The 14,232-nt window shown below is 39.7% G+C and overlaps 1 protein-coding gene across 1 annotated transcript in view; it reads left to right on the top strand.

Moving 5' to 3' along the window:
* Window positions 1-14,232, top strand: part of LOC145277499 (uncharacterized) — a 243,875-nt gene that overhangs the window by 194,922 nt on the left and 34,721 nt on the right. The window contains exon 3 of the mRNA XM_080128890.1: window positions 8,370-8,696. Within this exon, the coding sequence (XP_079985016.1) occupies window positions 8,370-8,696 (327 nt within the window). The remainder of the gene's footprint in view (window positions 1-8,369; window positions 8,697-14,232) is intronic.

Genomic DNA, 14,232 nt, shown 5'->3' with positions numbered 1-14,232 from the left:
TCCCAATGAGACAAAGTGATTTTGATGCTACAAACCTTGAGTGAATTTTGAATGTCCATTTCAACCTGAGTCTGTCGAAACTGATGATCTGAAAAGATAGATTTGGTATCAAGAATACCCTCAGCAGTTAGTAATAACAAGCAATCTGATAGGTTCAAACAAAATTGTGGGCGGACAAACTGACCAATGAGGAGCCTGCTTATTTCTGCAGAATTTCTTAAACATTGCAAAGGAAAAGAAGAAAAAGTAATGGAAAATCATTACATTTTTAGATGAGATGATGTACTTTAAAAAACTGCCAATAAGGGACAGGTAAGAAATTTGTCCTGAGGGACTTAACGTTAATACAAATAATACTTAGTAATGAATTCAATGTGTGTCTGTTGCCAAAATTTATAACCAATAATTCTAGTCTAACTAGATGAATTATCAATAATATAGAGAAAGTGACTTTAATTTAAGTCAATGACCTCGTTAATGAAATACAAGAATTTATTTTGACATTTTGTCCATACAACTCGGACACACCCATGAGTCGCAATACACCATAGGTGTTGTTTCATCATTGGCGATCGAACATGTAGGGCAGAAGAAGGGGCCTCCTTCTTCTGTAAATTCTGCTACTGCAGATTCAGAATCATCTTTTACCTTGAGGGGATAAATATTTTTTAATGAATGAACTTGGACGTACCTGTCCTTCAAAACCGAGGCTGAGCAGACCTTATAGTCATTACCAACCAATAATTTAATTACTTTGCCCAAATCCCAGAAAGGTTGGACTTATTTGGTGATTTGATAAGAATGATTTCGCCCTCCATACCTTTGGGGGGGGCACCATCTTTAATGTTGGCGTCTACTTCTCTAATTGACAGCAAATAGTGGTACAATGGGGGAAGAGGTGGCTGGTCACTTTTAATGCATCCAGAACCAAGCTTCTATCTTTACATCATCAACGCTCTGATCCCCATCTGGCATCAATTGAAATGGATGGCTCTCGTCTTGGGGAGGCTCCATGTTTTGACAAGATTCTGTGTTTGACCTTTACTCCTGATCTGAAATGGAACACGTATATCAAGTCTGTTGCCAAGGTCGCTGGAAAGATGGTGGGATCCTTCTACCGCCCCAGAAGATATCTCACTACTGATGCAATTCTCTATCTGTATAAAAGCTAAGTATGTCCAAGGATGGAGTACTGCTGCCATATCTGGGCAGGAGCTGCTAAAAACAGCCTATTCTGCCTTGATAGAGTACAAAATAGACTTTGTGGTTTAGTAGGGGATGCCCTTTTCTCTTCCCTGCGACCTCTCTCCCACAGAAGAGACGTTGCGAGCCTATCTTTGTTTTATCGTTATTTCCATGGCAGGTGGTCATCTGAGCTCCAATCCCTCGTCCCCCCTCGCCAGTCTTTTACGATAAACACCCGTCTGGCTGAAACTACTATCAATAATTTTCCCCACTCTCTCTCTGTGCCTAAATTCAAATGTAGATTTCATGAGCAAAGCTTCTTTCTTAGAACTGCACGCCAATGGAACTCTCTTCCGCTTGCCTGTTTCGCACCTGACTACAACTTGGACGTCTTCAAGTCCAACATAAACAAACTCCTGACAAACCGCCCCCTTAAGTAAGACACTCTATTAAAACCCCCAATACTAAGGATTACTACAATACTATCTCATTGATTACTGTACACGCAATAACCCTTATCCCTGAGTGGCCTTCGGGCCTTGATAAGTGGTGACCCCCATGTAAAAAAAAAAAAAAAAATATATAGTTATTGTGCCAAATACGTCTAAATTTACTGACAAATCCATCTCTCAGTTCAAGGGAACGTAAGAGTGTATTTCTATTAAAAGGTTCTGGAGAGAGATTCTCAGAACTATAACTATTGATAAGTAAGCGGGGGTGATAGCCCATTTGCAAAAAATGGTTAGAGGTCAGAATATCAAGGCTTCTATCTGAAACTAAAATAAACGAGAGTGACCTATCATTTATGGCCTTTTGAACGTCCGAAAGTGCAGTTAAGAAATCAAAATAACCGACTTTCCTCCTACCCAACAACTTTGACAGACACTGCTTAACAGTTTTAATCAATCTTTTCCATGCTCCACCATTCCAAGCAGAATAATGGGGAATGGTATAATGAGCAATAGTAGTTGATTTGAAATGTTCTTTAAATTTGTCGGAGACAAATATGTCTGACAATATAATACCTGACACCAAGAATGATTTAGCATTGTCGGAATACACCAAATAAGTTGTTGAACCTAATAAAGGCTAATAAGAATGAGCATGTGCTCATGTCTGGCAGTAATTCCAGATGTATAGCATGCAAGCTCATACAAGCAAACAATAAGACGTACATTTTGACGTCCTGATTATTATTTTTGACAAAAAAAATGTTCAGTAAAATCTACACCCACATATTTAAAGGGTTGGACAAAATGTACCCTATGATAGGTTAGTTGAGACCCGGAGGGGGCCTTGCAAGGTAGAGACTTATGTCTGAAAAATTTCTTACAATTAACATCCTATATTTTTTTAAGAACCAGCTTTTGTAATGAAGCTGTTGGTTAATTAATTAGTTAATTAATAACCTTAAATAGTTAATTATGAATTAAAAAAAAAACATACCTTACTTGTTTTAAATAAAATTCATATTGGAAGTCATATCGAAGGTTGACAAAAAGATAAATCAATTAACACGTAACACGATTTTAGTTTTAACACAGATACAGAGAGATCTTTATTTACATGAGACAAAGAGAGCGAGTGACACACAGTCACTCGTTTTATATACAAATCACTCAGAAATACACGTCATCATAAACCCAAACAAGAGGAGGCAACTTTTCATGATCCAAGGAATACAACTGTTGCAGTTTTCACAGTATTAAAAACCGTCTAACATTGACAAATTTCCAATAAAGTCCTTATGATACATTTGTACTTACCAATTCCTTGACTTATACACAAACAAAGAATACTACAAGAACCAATAGAAAAGTGATAATTTCAATTTGGACAGAAATCACTGTATATTTCTTTGTTCACAAACTTCTACAGTTTGGGAGATAGATCGATATAACCATATATATTCTTAAGCTACACGATGATGAAATAAGTGTATTTTATTTTGATATAAAAGAGTACAACTTTATTGTGGTGTCCGTGTATGCGCTTGACACCCATGAAGATTTTTGCTTAAATGAGAGCATAACCTATCTCCCTTTGTTTTACGATAACTTCTGGTATTTCTACTGTAATCAATAGTAGATCCAGAAAATACGATAAAACCAATATCTATATTTAACTAGCGGCAGGGGTGGTGGGTGCTCGGTGTTGCCCAGTTGTAAAATACAGTTTAAAAAAAAAAAAAAAAGCGGAACTTTGGTACCATCAACCAAAAGTGAAGCCAAAAGCCAAATTGTGTAAGTAAAAAAAAAAAAGAAAAAATGCTGCGTAGTGGACACAAACATGCAGAAGTTAAGTTTGTAAGCGGATCACGACAACACAGATGTTATGATGTTGCAAATTTATCTTTTTAAAATGAAAGAACAAAACAACCGTTCGAGCATGCATGATTAACAGCATTGGAACAAAGGTTTTTACTCCCACCTCAAACAAAATAACATTTTTATATGAAATAATTGACAATTTTTCTAATTTTTCGATATTATGTGGCTGAGAGATTGTTTTTTCTAATGGTACGACGTTAGCGCCGGTTCAATGAGGATGACAAAAGTTTTTAGTGAACATACAAACACACACACACAGATGGCTGAGATTTATATAATAAACTAGCGGGGGTACCCGGCATTGCCCGGGTGTTTAGAGGTGTGTTTGGGGGTGGGGGTAAATCAAGACAAAATGGAACACAAAGAATAAGCGAAGTAATAACCTTGTTTAAATATTATATGAAAAAAAACAATGTTATAATTTCTAAAAAAGTAATAACCTTGTTTAAATATTATATAAAAAAAAAAACAATGTTATAATTTCTAAAAAAATAGAAAAAAAAACAGTAAACGTGATGGAAAAAAACCCCAAAAAAATGAACGTGATGCAAAACAAACGATGTTAAAACTCAGAAAAACAACGGCGAACGTGAAAAATAGCATGAATAACCCTATTAAAACTATCAAAATCAAAAAAAAAAAAAAATCTTACATCATCGTTCGAACTTTCAACCTTAGGATAATGATGCTGCGCCTTAACCCACTGAGCTAAGAGCACATCAGAGAAATTGGGTCAGTTTTTTTAATATTTAAAATAATTCCAGAAAGACCTTATTTTTGTGCATGCATATACGGCTATCTTGTCATGAAGGAACGTTTTTTTGCTACCCCTCCCTGTAGAAAAGTGCATGGTTGAGGGTGAAGGAATGAATGTTTTTAGCCAATTTTTGATATTTGTTGTCCGAAGGTTCGAGCTTGAAAATGATACTGATCTGGTGAAAATCCGTCGCCTGTGTGGAAAGTTTTTGCAAGATATACAAACACACACACATACTTTGCCTTATATATAGATTGTAATCATAATTCCCTGCAGGGATACCTGGCATTGCCTGGGTGGAGAGAGGTGATATACTAAGGCTATTGAGCAAACTCCAGTACTAAAAAATAAATAATGAAGTTTTGTTTCAATCAAAATAACAGTGCCCATGCGACTGCAAAAAAAAAAAAAAACTAGCCACAGTAGGCAGGATCAAACCTGTAACGCGAAAGAGGAAGAGGTGAAAAAAGCTAACATGTCAGCTGTTTCAGTCACAGCGACTTATGATGTCACGTTGAACTTGGTAGGTGTATGACTTGCAAAAAATCGTGATGTAAAAACTGACACCTTCTTGCAAAAAACGGCCCAGTTGACCAGCACAGAAAATCTTTTTGGCCAATTTTTTAGACATTTTTCATCTGAGAGATTGATCTTTCTAATGATACCAATTTTGTCATGGTCCGATGTGTCTGCCAAAAGTTTTTGGCAGGCATACAAACACCCACACATACAAACTAACACACATTTTTTTTCCTTTTATATATAGACTAGCGAGGGGGTACCCGGCAATGCATGGGTGTCTTGAGGTAAATCAAAACTCCAGGGGGAGGGTGTTAAATAATAAAAAAAAAATGTTTTGGTAGGTGAGTATGAGAATCGAACCCGTACCCTTGAGTTTGAAATCAATGTGTGAAAAAAAAACCGTGCTACGTTAATCATTGAGCCACGGCGACAGACAACTTTAAGCAGGTTTGAATTTATTTATTTAACTATAAAAACAGGCGTGCGCAATAAAAGTTAACTCTGCTGCTTCCATTTGACCTAATTAAGAAGGTCAAATAGAAGTCACGCTGGACGTTTTTCCCGGCGCAATGCCGAGAACGTTTGTTTGAGCTTAGTTTCAGTTTATTCATACTAAAAAGCCCAATCAACACGCGAGAAGCCAAAATAGCAATAATTTTGTAAAAGTCGACGTAAATAAATCTATAAACTACATGCGTTCCCAAATCCTACATATTATTATCTAGGACCTATATACACAGTTATAAGCGATAGTAACGACCCTGGGAGCGTGTGCGAGAAAAGCCTTTTGAAGACATACACGAAATGATCACACACATTTTGCCTTTTATATATATATAGATAAAATGTTCTGCTTAATGATGTGTTCTTACTTTTTGTTATTTTTCAGATTTCAGCACAACAAGTACATCAAAGTGTAATTGTCAGTTGTGACTAATAGTAAAGAAACACCCAACATAAATTATAGAAATAAAAAAATAAAAGTGGTGATATGGGGTTCAAGGTTTGGACCCGAAGAAAGTTAGAGGTTACAGCGGTTGGAACATTATGTGAATAATTTCATAAATCTTTCATCTTGGATATTATTCTGACAATTTTTCGACCGATGTTATAAGAAAAACATTCAAGATGAGAATGATAGTTCGCTTAATACAAATCCTCATCTAAAAATTCTGAAACATTAAATACACATGAAAAAATTGAAATAGCTTAAAATATTTCAATATTGGTATCTATAAAAAGAGCTTGATGAGCTAAGAATGAATCTTTTTAAATTTTTAAAATCCAATTAAAATTAAGGAAGTTATGACTATTTTTGTGACTCACACGTTTGGATATTTTCCCCTCTTTAAGACCATATGCGTTTCGTCACATTTTTTACACTACTTTTTCAGTAAAAATGTTATATCTTTGTTAAAACACAAGATTAAGCAATGAAATTTACTATATAAGTGTATTTTTGTGCTAGGAATTAGAATATGCTACTGAAAATCTCCAAAAATTAATGGTTTCCAAATAATCTGCAGTAAATGCACATAGATATGCTGCAATTCCTTAAAAATGCCATCTATAAATATAAAAGCGAAAATGTATGTATGTATGTGTGTTCGCTTTTTCTGTGTGTCTACAAAAGGCTTCTTTCAGAGAAGCGGTCACTCGCTTAACAACTTTTTAAAATTTTTTATATCGCATACAAATTGTAATATCTCACACTTAACAACGAAGCTCGCCTGTCTATTTAATTTGGTCGATTTCGGGAAGATAAATATTCAATATTTGTCGCTCACCGCATGTGGGTTAGTCTTTTTCCTATAACATCTTCGGGGGGGGGGGCGTTCTGCAGTAAATACTATCCCGCAGTCAAACCTGACTTCATTAACTCATTAAAACAAGCACCTACTAAATCCAACTAATCAAATAAATTCAAACATGTTTCCGTAAGCATGTCGCGGTGGGGCAATGGTTAACGTCGCACGTTTTTTTTTCACAACTTTGCCTCAACGGTTCGGGTTCGATCCTCATACTTACTTTTTTTTTTACCCCCCCCCCCCCCAACACCCGGGCAACGCCGGGTACCCCTCGCTAGTGTATCCATTAAAAGAAAAGAAGTTAAAGAACTCAAAGTTGAATTGTAATGCATTATATGTGCAAATGACTGAAATCGAAATCTAGGACTGTTTAAAAATGAATATATTGTAATATTTCTTTGGTTGCCTTTTGACAATGTGTGTGTGTGTGTTTTACTCACGTTCACCCTAAACAAGACATTGCCACTTGGACATAAGACACTACTATTTGGGGCCTAGGAAAGATTACCAAGATGTTGGTTTACATTACATTTGAACTTCTGCATATCAGTACAGTCAGAGAAGTACGCAGCAGGGAGGGAATTCCAAAGTCTAGCTTTTCAAGGGAAGAAACTATTAGAGTAGAAAGCTTTCTGGCATTTAGAGATCTCAACAGTTAAGTAAGCGGGTTTGTCAGTATTATTTATGTCAAGGGGGCACAAATGCAACGAGTTCATCAGAACACATTCCATTAAAATATTTGTAAAACAAGCACAGAGATGTGTTGGGTATAGGATGGTCTGCTGTGTGATAGACGACCCTGTCCCCATGTGTGTAATGGTGGATATATTTAATGGTAGAGGAATTGAAAAGACAAAAGGTCGCATAATGAGGACAAAAACATACCGTTATATATCAGCGAAAGAAATGCAATTTATTTACATAAATATACATGAAGAAGTGATAGAAAGAATGAGAGTTTGTTAGAATAAGAGTTTGTTACTTGAGATGTGAAAGGCTGACTGGCTAGTCAGGGCGCTGTGGTGGCTCATGCCACCCGGAGTGGTGTTTGTGGCATCTTGACTGCTTGAAGGTCCAGCGCAAAAGAGGAAGAAATATGAGAAAAAGGAAGTGACAAAGCTAGGTCGCTCTTCTGAGTTAAAGGGCGACAATCAAGTTAGGCTGGGAGTTTTCATTGTGGCGATGGGACAGGGGTTGGAGCTTAGTTGACAAAGTGAGACCTATTAGATTGAAAACTCTTTTTTGGACCCTATCCAAGAGAGGGTGAGACTAGTGGTAGATGCACAAGCCCAGAAGTGGCAACAATACTCCATATATGGGCGAATGGTGGCCTTGTAGAGGTACAGGATACTCTCAGGTGTGAGTAGTCTTCTAGCACAGTAGAGGCAGCCCACTTTCTTTGCAGCAGTCTTTGCAGTGTCCTCAATGTATTTGTTCCAGTTCATATTGCTGAATGTTAAATATATTGCATATTAAATGTTAATGTTTAATGTTTATTTTTATATGAATAATTTTAAATATTTTTCCATTTTCTTTTTACAGAAGCCGAAAAATAATTTTAAATATTTTTCCATTTTCTTTTTACAGAAGCCGAAAAATAATTTTAAATATTTTTCCATTTTCTTTTTACAGAAGCCGAAAAATAATTTTAAATATTTTTCCATTTTCTTTTTACAGAAGCCGAAAAATAATTTAAAATATTTTTCCATTTTCTTTTTACAGAAGCCGAAAAATAATTTTAAATATTTTTCCATTTTCTTTTCACAGAAGCCGAAAAATCCATCCAGTGTTCTGATACTCAAGTCTCGATGATTCTGACTCATCGAGCTTTCCTCGTATCACCTTCATACCCTCGTAATCTGCCCCGTTTGAGTAGTCATTGTTTTTGGCGGTTAACGTCGGCTGTAAATGGCACCATTTCAATTTACGTCTTGGATCTTGAAGGACATCCAGAACTCATTGCCTACACCTATCCATCGTCAAGTGTCTCTGGCCGAAGAGTGCTCAAGCGAGCCCTGAGCATTAATATTACGAGTCACACTACTCTAGATTTATCACTCGTGCCTAATTCAAAAACATGGCTCTCGATCGAATGTAAGTAACGAAGAATATATATATATTCATACTTTTTTTTAATATTTACTTTATATTAAACACTAACAGGGTTACTCAACATTGCCTGGTATCATTAAAAAACACATTTCTATTATTTGTATTACTGTTCTGAGTCTTATTCGCACAACATTATGGCTGATGTAACCGTTGACCTTCATCAGGTGTATTTTGTCGAAAGTTGGACTCTTTCTGTCAAACTAAGTAATTCACAGTTGCATCATGAGTATAGACCGCATAATTGCAAATTATTTAGGACTTCTATCCAGTCATAGCTGACGGAACAAGACAATGCTACTCCTGTGGACTAAATAAATGGTTCCGTTTGGAATTCCATGCAGATTCCTGAGTTGGAGCACATAGTGTAATGTAGAGATTTGGTGCCACTTCTCTCAAAGAATTTTATATATATGATATAAATTTAATCAAAATAGGATATTAGTTACAGTAGTTTGCTTGAAGCATTGTTTAACGTGTATATAAAAAGAAATTTTGGTTTATAAGAGGCAGAACAATGCAGAGATGTAATGGATAGACTCAAGCTGAAGCAACTTAAGATATAAAGTTGAGACCAGCTATGCTATTTCATTTGTATTGATCCAATTCATGTGTATATGCATAGCCATACATATACACATATAAAATAATATACATGTAAATATATATATACGAGGTGCCTTCAATAAGTTTCCAGACTTTTTTGTACAGGCATTTAAAATTGTCATAGACTCTTGAAAATTCAGTATGTTATTGCTATACATCTTAGATCAGAGGAGAGAGAATCAGAGAGAGCTTTGTCATTTACAGCCTTTGATGTGTTGCTGTAGATGGTCGTGTCATCAGCATAGATGTCAACAAATGATTTAAGTATGTGTTTAGGGAGATCATTGATGTAGATCAGGAAGAGAGTTGGGCCCAGGATGGACCCTTGAGGGACTCCAGCGTTAATACTGCAGGCCTCTGATTTTTTTCCATCAACCACTACTCTTATGAGCCTATCAAAGAGAAATAATTTAATGATAGAGAGAATATTTCCAGTTATACTGTAGCTGGAGATCTTGTGAAGTAGGCCTTTATGCCATACCTTGTCGAAGGCCTTTGATATGTCAAGAGCAATTGCCCTGGAAAGGAAGCCTTTGTCAAGAGATTCACTAATCCTATGAGATATAACTGTTAGCACATCTGTGGTAGATCTTGCAGAACGGAAACCATATTGTGTGTCACTAAGAAGGTTTTTTCTGCTGAGGTGGTTGACTATTTCTCTATTTAATATGGATTCTAGCAACTTACTCATGACACACACGAGACTTATTGGTCTGTACTGAGAGGGAGATGACTTATCACCTGAGTTCTTAAATACAGGGCATACTGATGAGGTTTTCCAACATATGCAGAAATTATAGTTTTAAAAAGTGGGGGTCATTTTTCTATAGTAATTTAACATAAAATGGACACCCACTTTATAGCGACCTTTTTTTTTTTTTTTTTTTAGAGTTGGGGGGCATCTGTTTGGTAATTGTGGCCGAGTAGACCAGAACAAACCTACTTTAAAAACTGGTTTTCTATAAGTTTCGGGTGTGCTGAAAATGAATATTGCATTTAAATTTTCTGCAAATAAGTATTGGGGGGGGGGGTATTAAGCAATGTGATTCTTTGTTATAAGTGGTGGCTATTGTTGTACGCACATATTTTTACTTATTACCCAGACAAACACTTATTTCCGGAAAATTTAAATGTGATATTCATTTTTAGCATGCCCAAAACCCTATTGAAAGGAAGCTTTTTAATGTAGATTTTTTTGTTGGTCTCTCAGGACATAATAAACACCACCTCTAAAAAAAAAAATAACAGATGGCCCCCAAAAAGATGGCCACATAAAGTGGGTGTTCATTTTACATTAAATTAATATAAAAAAATTGATCCCCCACTTTTTAAAACTATAATTTCTTCATATCTTGATAACTTCTAGTTTCCTGGAATTTTAAACATTATTTTTGTTTTCGGCACATTCGAAAACCTTAAGAGTGGTAATTTTAAAGGATCTTTTGAGAGTGGAAAGATACTGCACCTTTACCGAAACATTTTATGGCTATAAAAAAAAGTGCCAAACATAGGTTCTGGATGATGGATGATTCATTTAGTGTGCAACCTTAAGAGCAAATGTCACATAGCCCAGTGCACAATTCAGGTTATTACCTTTCCAACGAACCTTCATTTCTTAAATTCTGATCATTAGTTGCTGAGATTTCAAACTTATAAAATAACCAAAAAAGTGGTGTGTGTGTGTGTATATATTCTTCTCTTCTTGCTCGTCCGTCGGAATCGACGATGACCAAGGTATCAATCAATTCGGCGTCAGGGGTTTGTGGGTCCTGAGATGGCTGATGAGGCCAATCCGTGCTCGGCAGACTCTTCCACACTCTGGACACGTGAAGGCGGTATCGGCAGGCTGTGAACAGGCAGCTCTCTCCTTCCTCCTCTTGCGCTTCTGCTGGTCGTGTGTCATGCGTTGATTCTCTGCCCTGTCGGCTCCTAGGCTGATGACGCAACGCCAGGCCGAACGTTCAGCAGCGCGACTCTCCCAAGACTGGGGGCTGATGTCAAAGTCTTTTAGGGATGTTCTCAGACAGTCTTTATATCGTTTCTTTTGGCCCCCTGCATTCCGCTTTCCCTGGCTGAGTTCTCCATAGAAAAGTTGTTTTGGGATTCGGCTGTCGTGCATGCGATAGACATGGCCTGCCCACCGGAGCTGGGTTTTGCAGATTATGGTGGTGATGGTATGGAGCCCTGCGCGCTTCAAGACTTCTGTGTCAGGAATTCTGTCTTGCCAGCGGATGTTGAGAAGATTACGGAGGCATCTGAGGTGGAAGCCATTCAACTGTTTTTCATGTCTTTTATATGGCGTCCAAGTTTCGCAGGCGTAGAGTAGGGTTGTCAGGACGACCGCTCGGTATACTTTCAGTTTGGTTGCGAGTGTAATGCCTCTCCTCTTCCACACATTGTCTCTAAGTCTTCCAAATGCACTGCTCGCTGTGGAGATCCTATGGTTAACCTCAATGTCAATGTTGGCGGTGCGGGAGAGGGTGCTGCCAAGGTAGGTGAATTGCTCCACAGCATGGATCTTCTGTCCTTTGACAGTGATGCCGGGTTCATGGTATGCATCTCCTGGGGCGGGTTGGTACATAACTTCTGTCTTCTTTGTACTGATGGTGAGACCAAAGTTGTCACAACTGGTGGAAAATCCGTCCATTTGACGTTGCATCTCTATCTCATTTGGGGCATTAAGGGCACAGTCATCGGCAAAGAGAAGGTCTCTGATGATGGTTTCCCTCACTTTCGTGACTGCCTGCATTCGCCTGATGTTAAACAATTTCCCGTCACATCTGTACTTGATGACAATGCCAGAGTGACTGTCTTTGAAAGCGTCCTGGAGCATGGCAGAGAAAACCATGCTGAAGAGCGTCGGGGCTAAAACACAGCCCTGCTTGACCCCGTTGGTCACAGGGAAGGGTTCTGAGGGGTCGCCGTCATCCAGGACACGAGCGGTCATGCCCTCATGGAACTGCCTGACAATGGCGATGAACCTGTCTGGACAACCAAATTTTTTCATGATCCGCCAGAGGCCATTTCGGCAAACAGTGTCGAAGGCCTTGGTCAGGTCGACGAACGTGGTGAAGAGGCCCCGGTGCTGCCCGACACACTTCTCCTGCAGTTGGCGTGCAGCAAAGATCATATCAGTCGTCGCGCGGCCCGCTCGAAAGCCACACTGGCTCTCGGGAAGAAGACCATCTTCAAGGTGCACCAGCAGGCGGTTGAGAAGGACGTGGGCCAGGATTTTCCCGGCGATGGAAAGAAGGGATATCCCGCGGTGGTTGTCACATGACTGACGATTTCCCTTGCGTTTGTAAATGTGAACGATAGTAGCATCACGAAAATCTTGCGGTAATTCTTCACTCTCCCACATGGATTGGAAGAGTTCTGTTAGTCTTAAAAGCAGTGTAGGTCCACCAGCTTTATATACTTCTGCTGGAATTGAGTCGGGGCCGGGGGCCTTCCCAGAGGAAAGTTGCTTGATGGCTTTGCTTACTTCCTCTGATGAGGGTGGGATGTCGAGCTCCTCGTTGATAGGCTCCTGGCGTAGTCGATCGATGGCTTCATCGTTGATGGAAGATGGTCGGTTTAGCACACTGTTAAAGTGCTCCGCCCATCTATCAAGGATTTGCTTTTTGTCATTCAAGACAGTTGTTCCATCGGAGCTAAGTAGGGGGGAGGAGCTAGAGGACTGGGGACCGTAGACAGCCCTCAGCGCATCGTAAAACTTCCTCATATCCTGGCTATTGGCATGCTCCTGGATCTCATCTGGTTTGGCGCTGAGCCAGGCATCCTGCATGGAGCGGAGTCTGGCCTGCACCTTGCTGCGGATGTTGATGAAGGCAGCTTTCTTTGCAAAACACTTGGGGTCACTCTGATGTGCACGGAGAAGTTGGCGTTTCTCCTCCAGGAGGGGCTGAATCTCAGAGTCATTTTCATCAAACCAGTCCTGGTGCTTCTTTTGCTTGGGTCCAATGATTTTGAGAGCGATGGAGTAGGTGGAGTCTCTGAGGTGTGCCCACTGATCTTCGATAGTGTCCGAGATGGTGAGGGGGACAGATAGCTTGTCTTTGATTGCTTCCTGTAGCTCATGGATGACATCTGGACTTTTAAGTTTTTCCAGGTCAAGGCGCTTTGTGACTTTCTGGCCCTGAGGCCGCCTCTTGGGTTGGATGTAGAGGCACATTTTGGATATGATCAGGCGGTGGTCTGTCCAACAGTCGGCACCACACACAGCCTTGGTCAATCTTACGTCTCTCCTGTCCCTTGCCCTGATGATGACGTAGTCAATCAGATGCCAGTGGTGGGAGCGTGGGTGCATCCACGACGTCTTGTTATGGGTGGGTAGGCGGAACATGGTGTTGGTGATGGAAAGGTCGTGTGCAGCGCAAAGGCTGAGCAGCCGTAGGCCGTTGCTATTGCACTTGCCCACTTCATGGTGGCCAAGGACCCGGTCCCAAGTGGAATGGTCCATGCCAACGTGGGCATTGAAGTCGCCGAGGACGATGAGCTTCTCTCTCTGCGGAGCAGCGGAGATGAGGCTTTCCAGATCTTCATAGAACTGGTCCTTGGTATCTTTGGGGTTAGTCATGGTTGGTTCGTAGGCGCTGATCAGTGTGGCGGTTCTTGCCTTGTTAAGCGGGAGTTGCATCTTCATCAGCCGGTCATTGATGCTGTCCGGGATGCTAACCAGCTTCCTCACGTGCTCAGTCTTGATGGCGAAGCCCACGCCAGCCTCTCTGCGCTCCTCGCCGCTGCGTCCACTCCAAAAGAAGGTGTAGCCGCCACCTGACTCTGTCAGTTGACCCTTGTCTGAGAGGCGAGTCTCACTGAGGGCTGCGATGTCTACCTTATAACGGGCAAGCTCCCTTGCTACGAGAGCAGTTCTTCTCTCGGGTCGGTCAGCTCTGGTGTTGTCGAGCAAAGT

Source organism: Euprymna scolopes, chromosome 6 (genome assembly GCF_053919585.1).
Source record: "Euprymna scolopes isolate OS-2025 chromosome 6, ASM5391958v1, whole genome shotgun sequence".
Taxonomy (NCBI): domain Eukaryota; kingdom Metazoa; phylum Mollusca; class Cephalopoda; order Sepiida; family Sepiolidae; genus Euprymna; species Euprymna scolopes.
The sequence above is the reverse complement of the archived record's forward strand: the minus strand, read 5'-3'. Positions and strand labels throughout refer to the sequence as shown.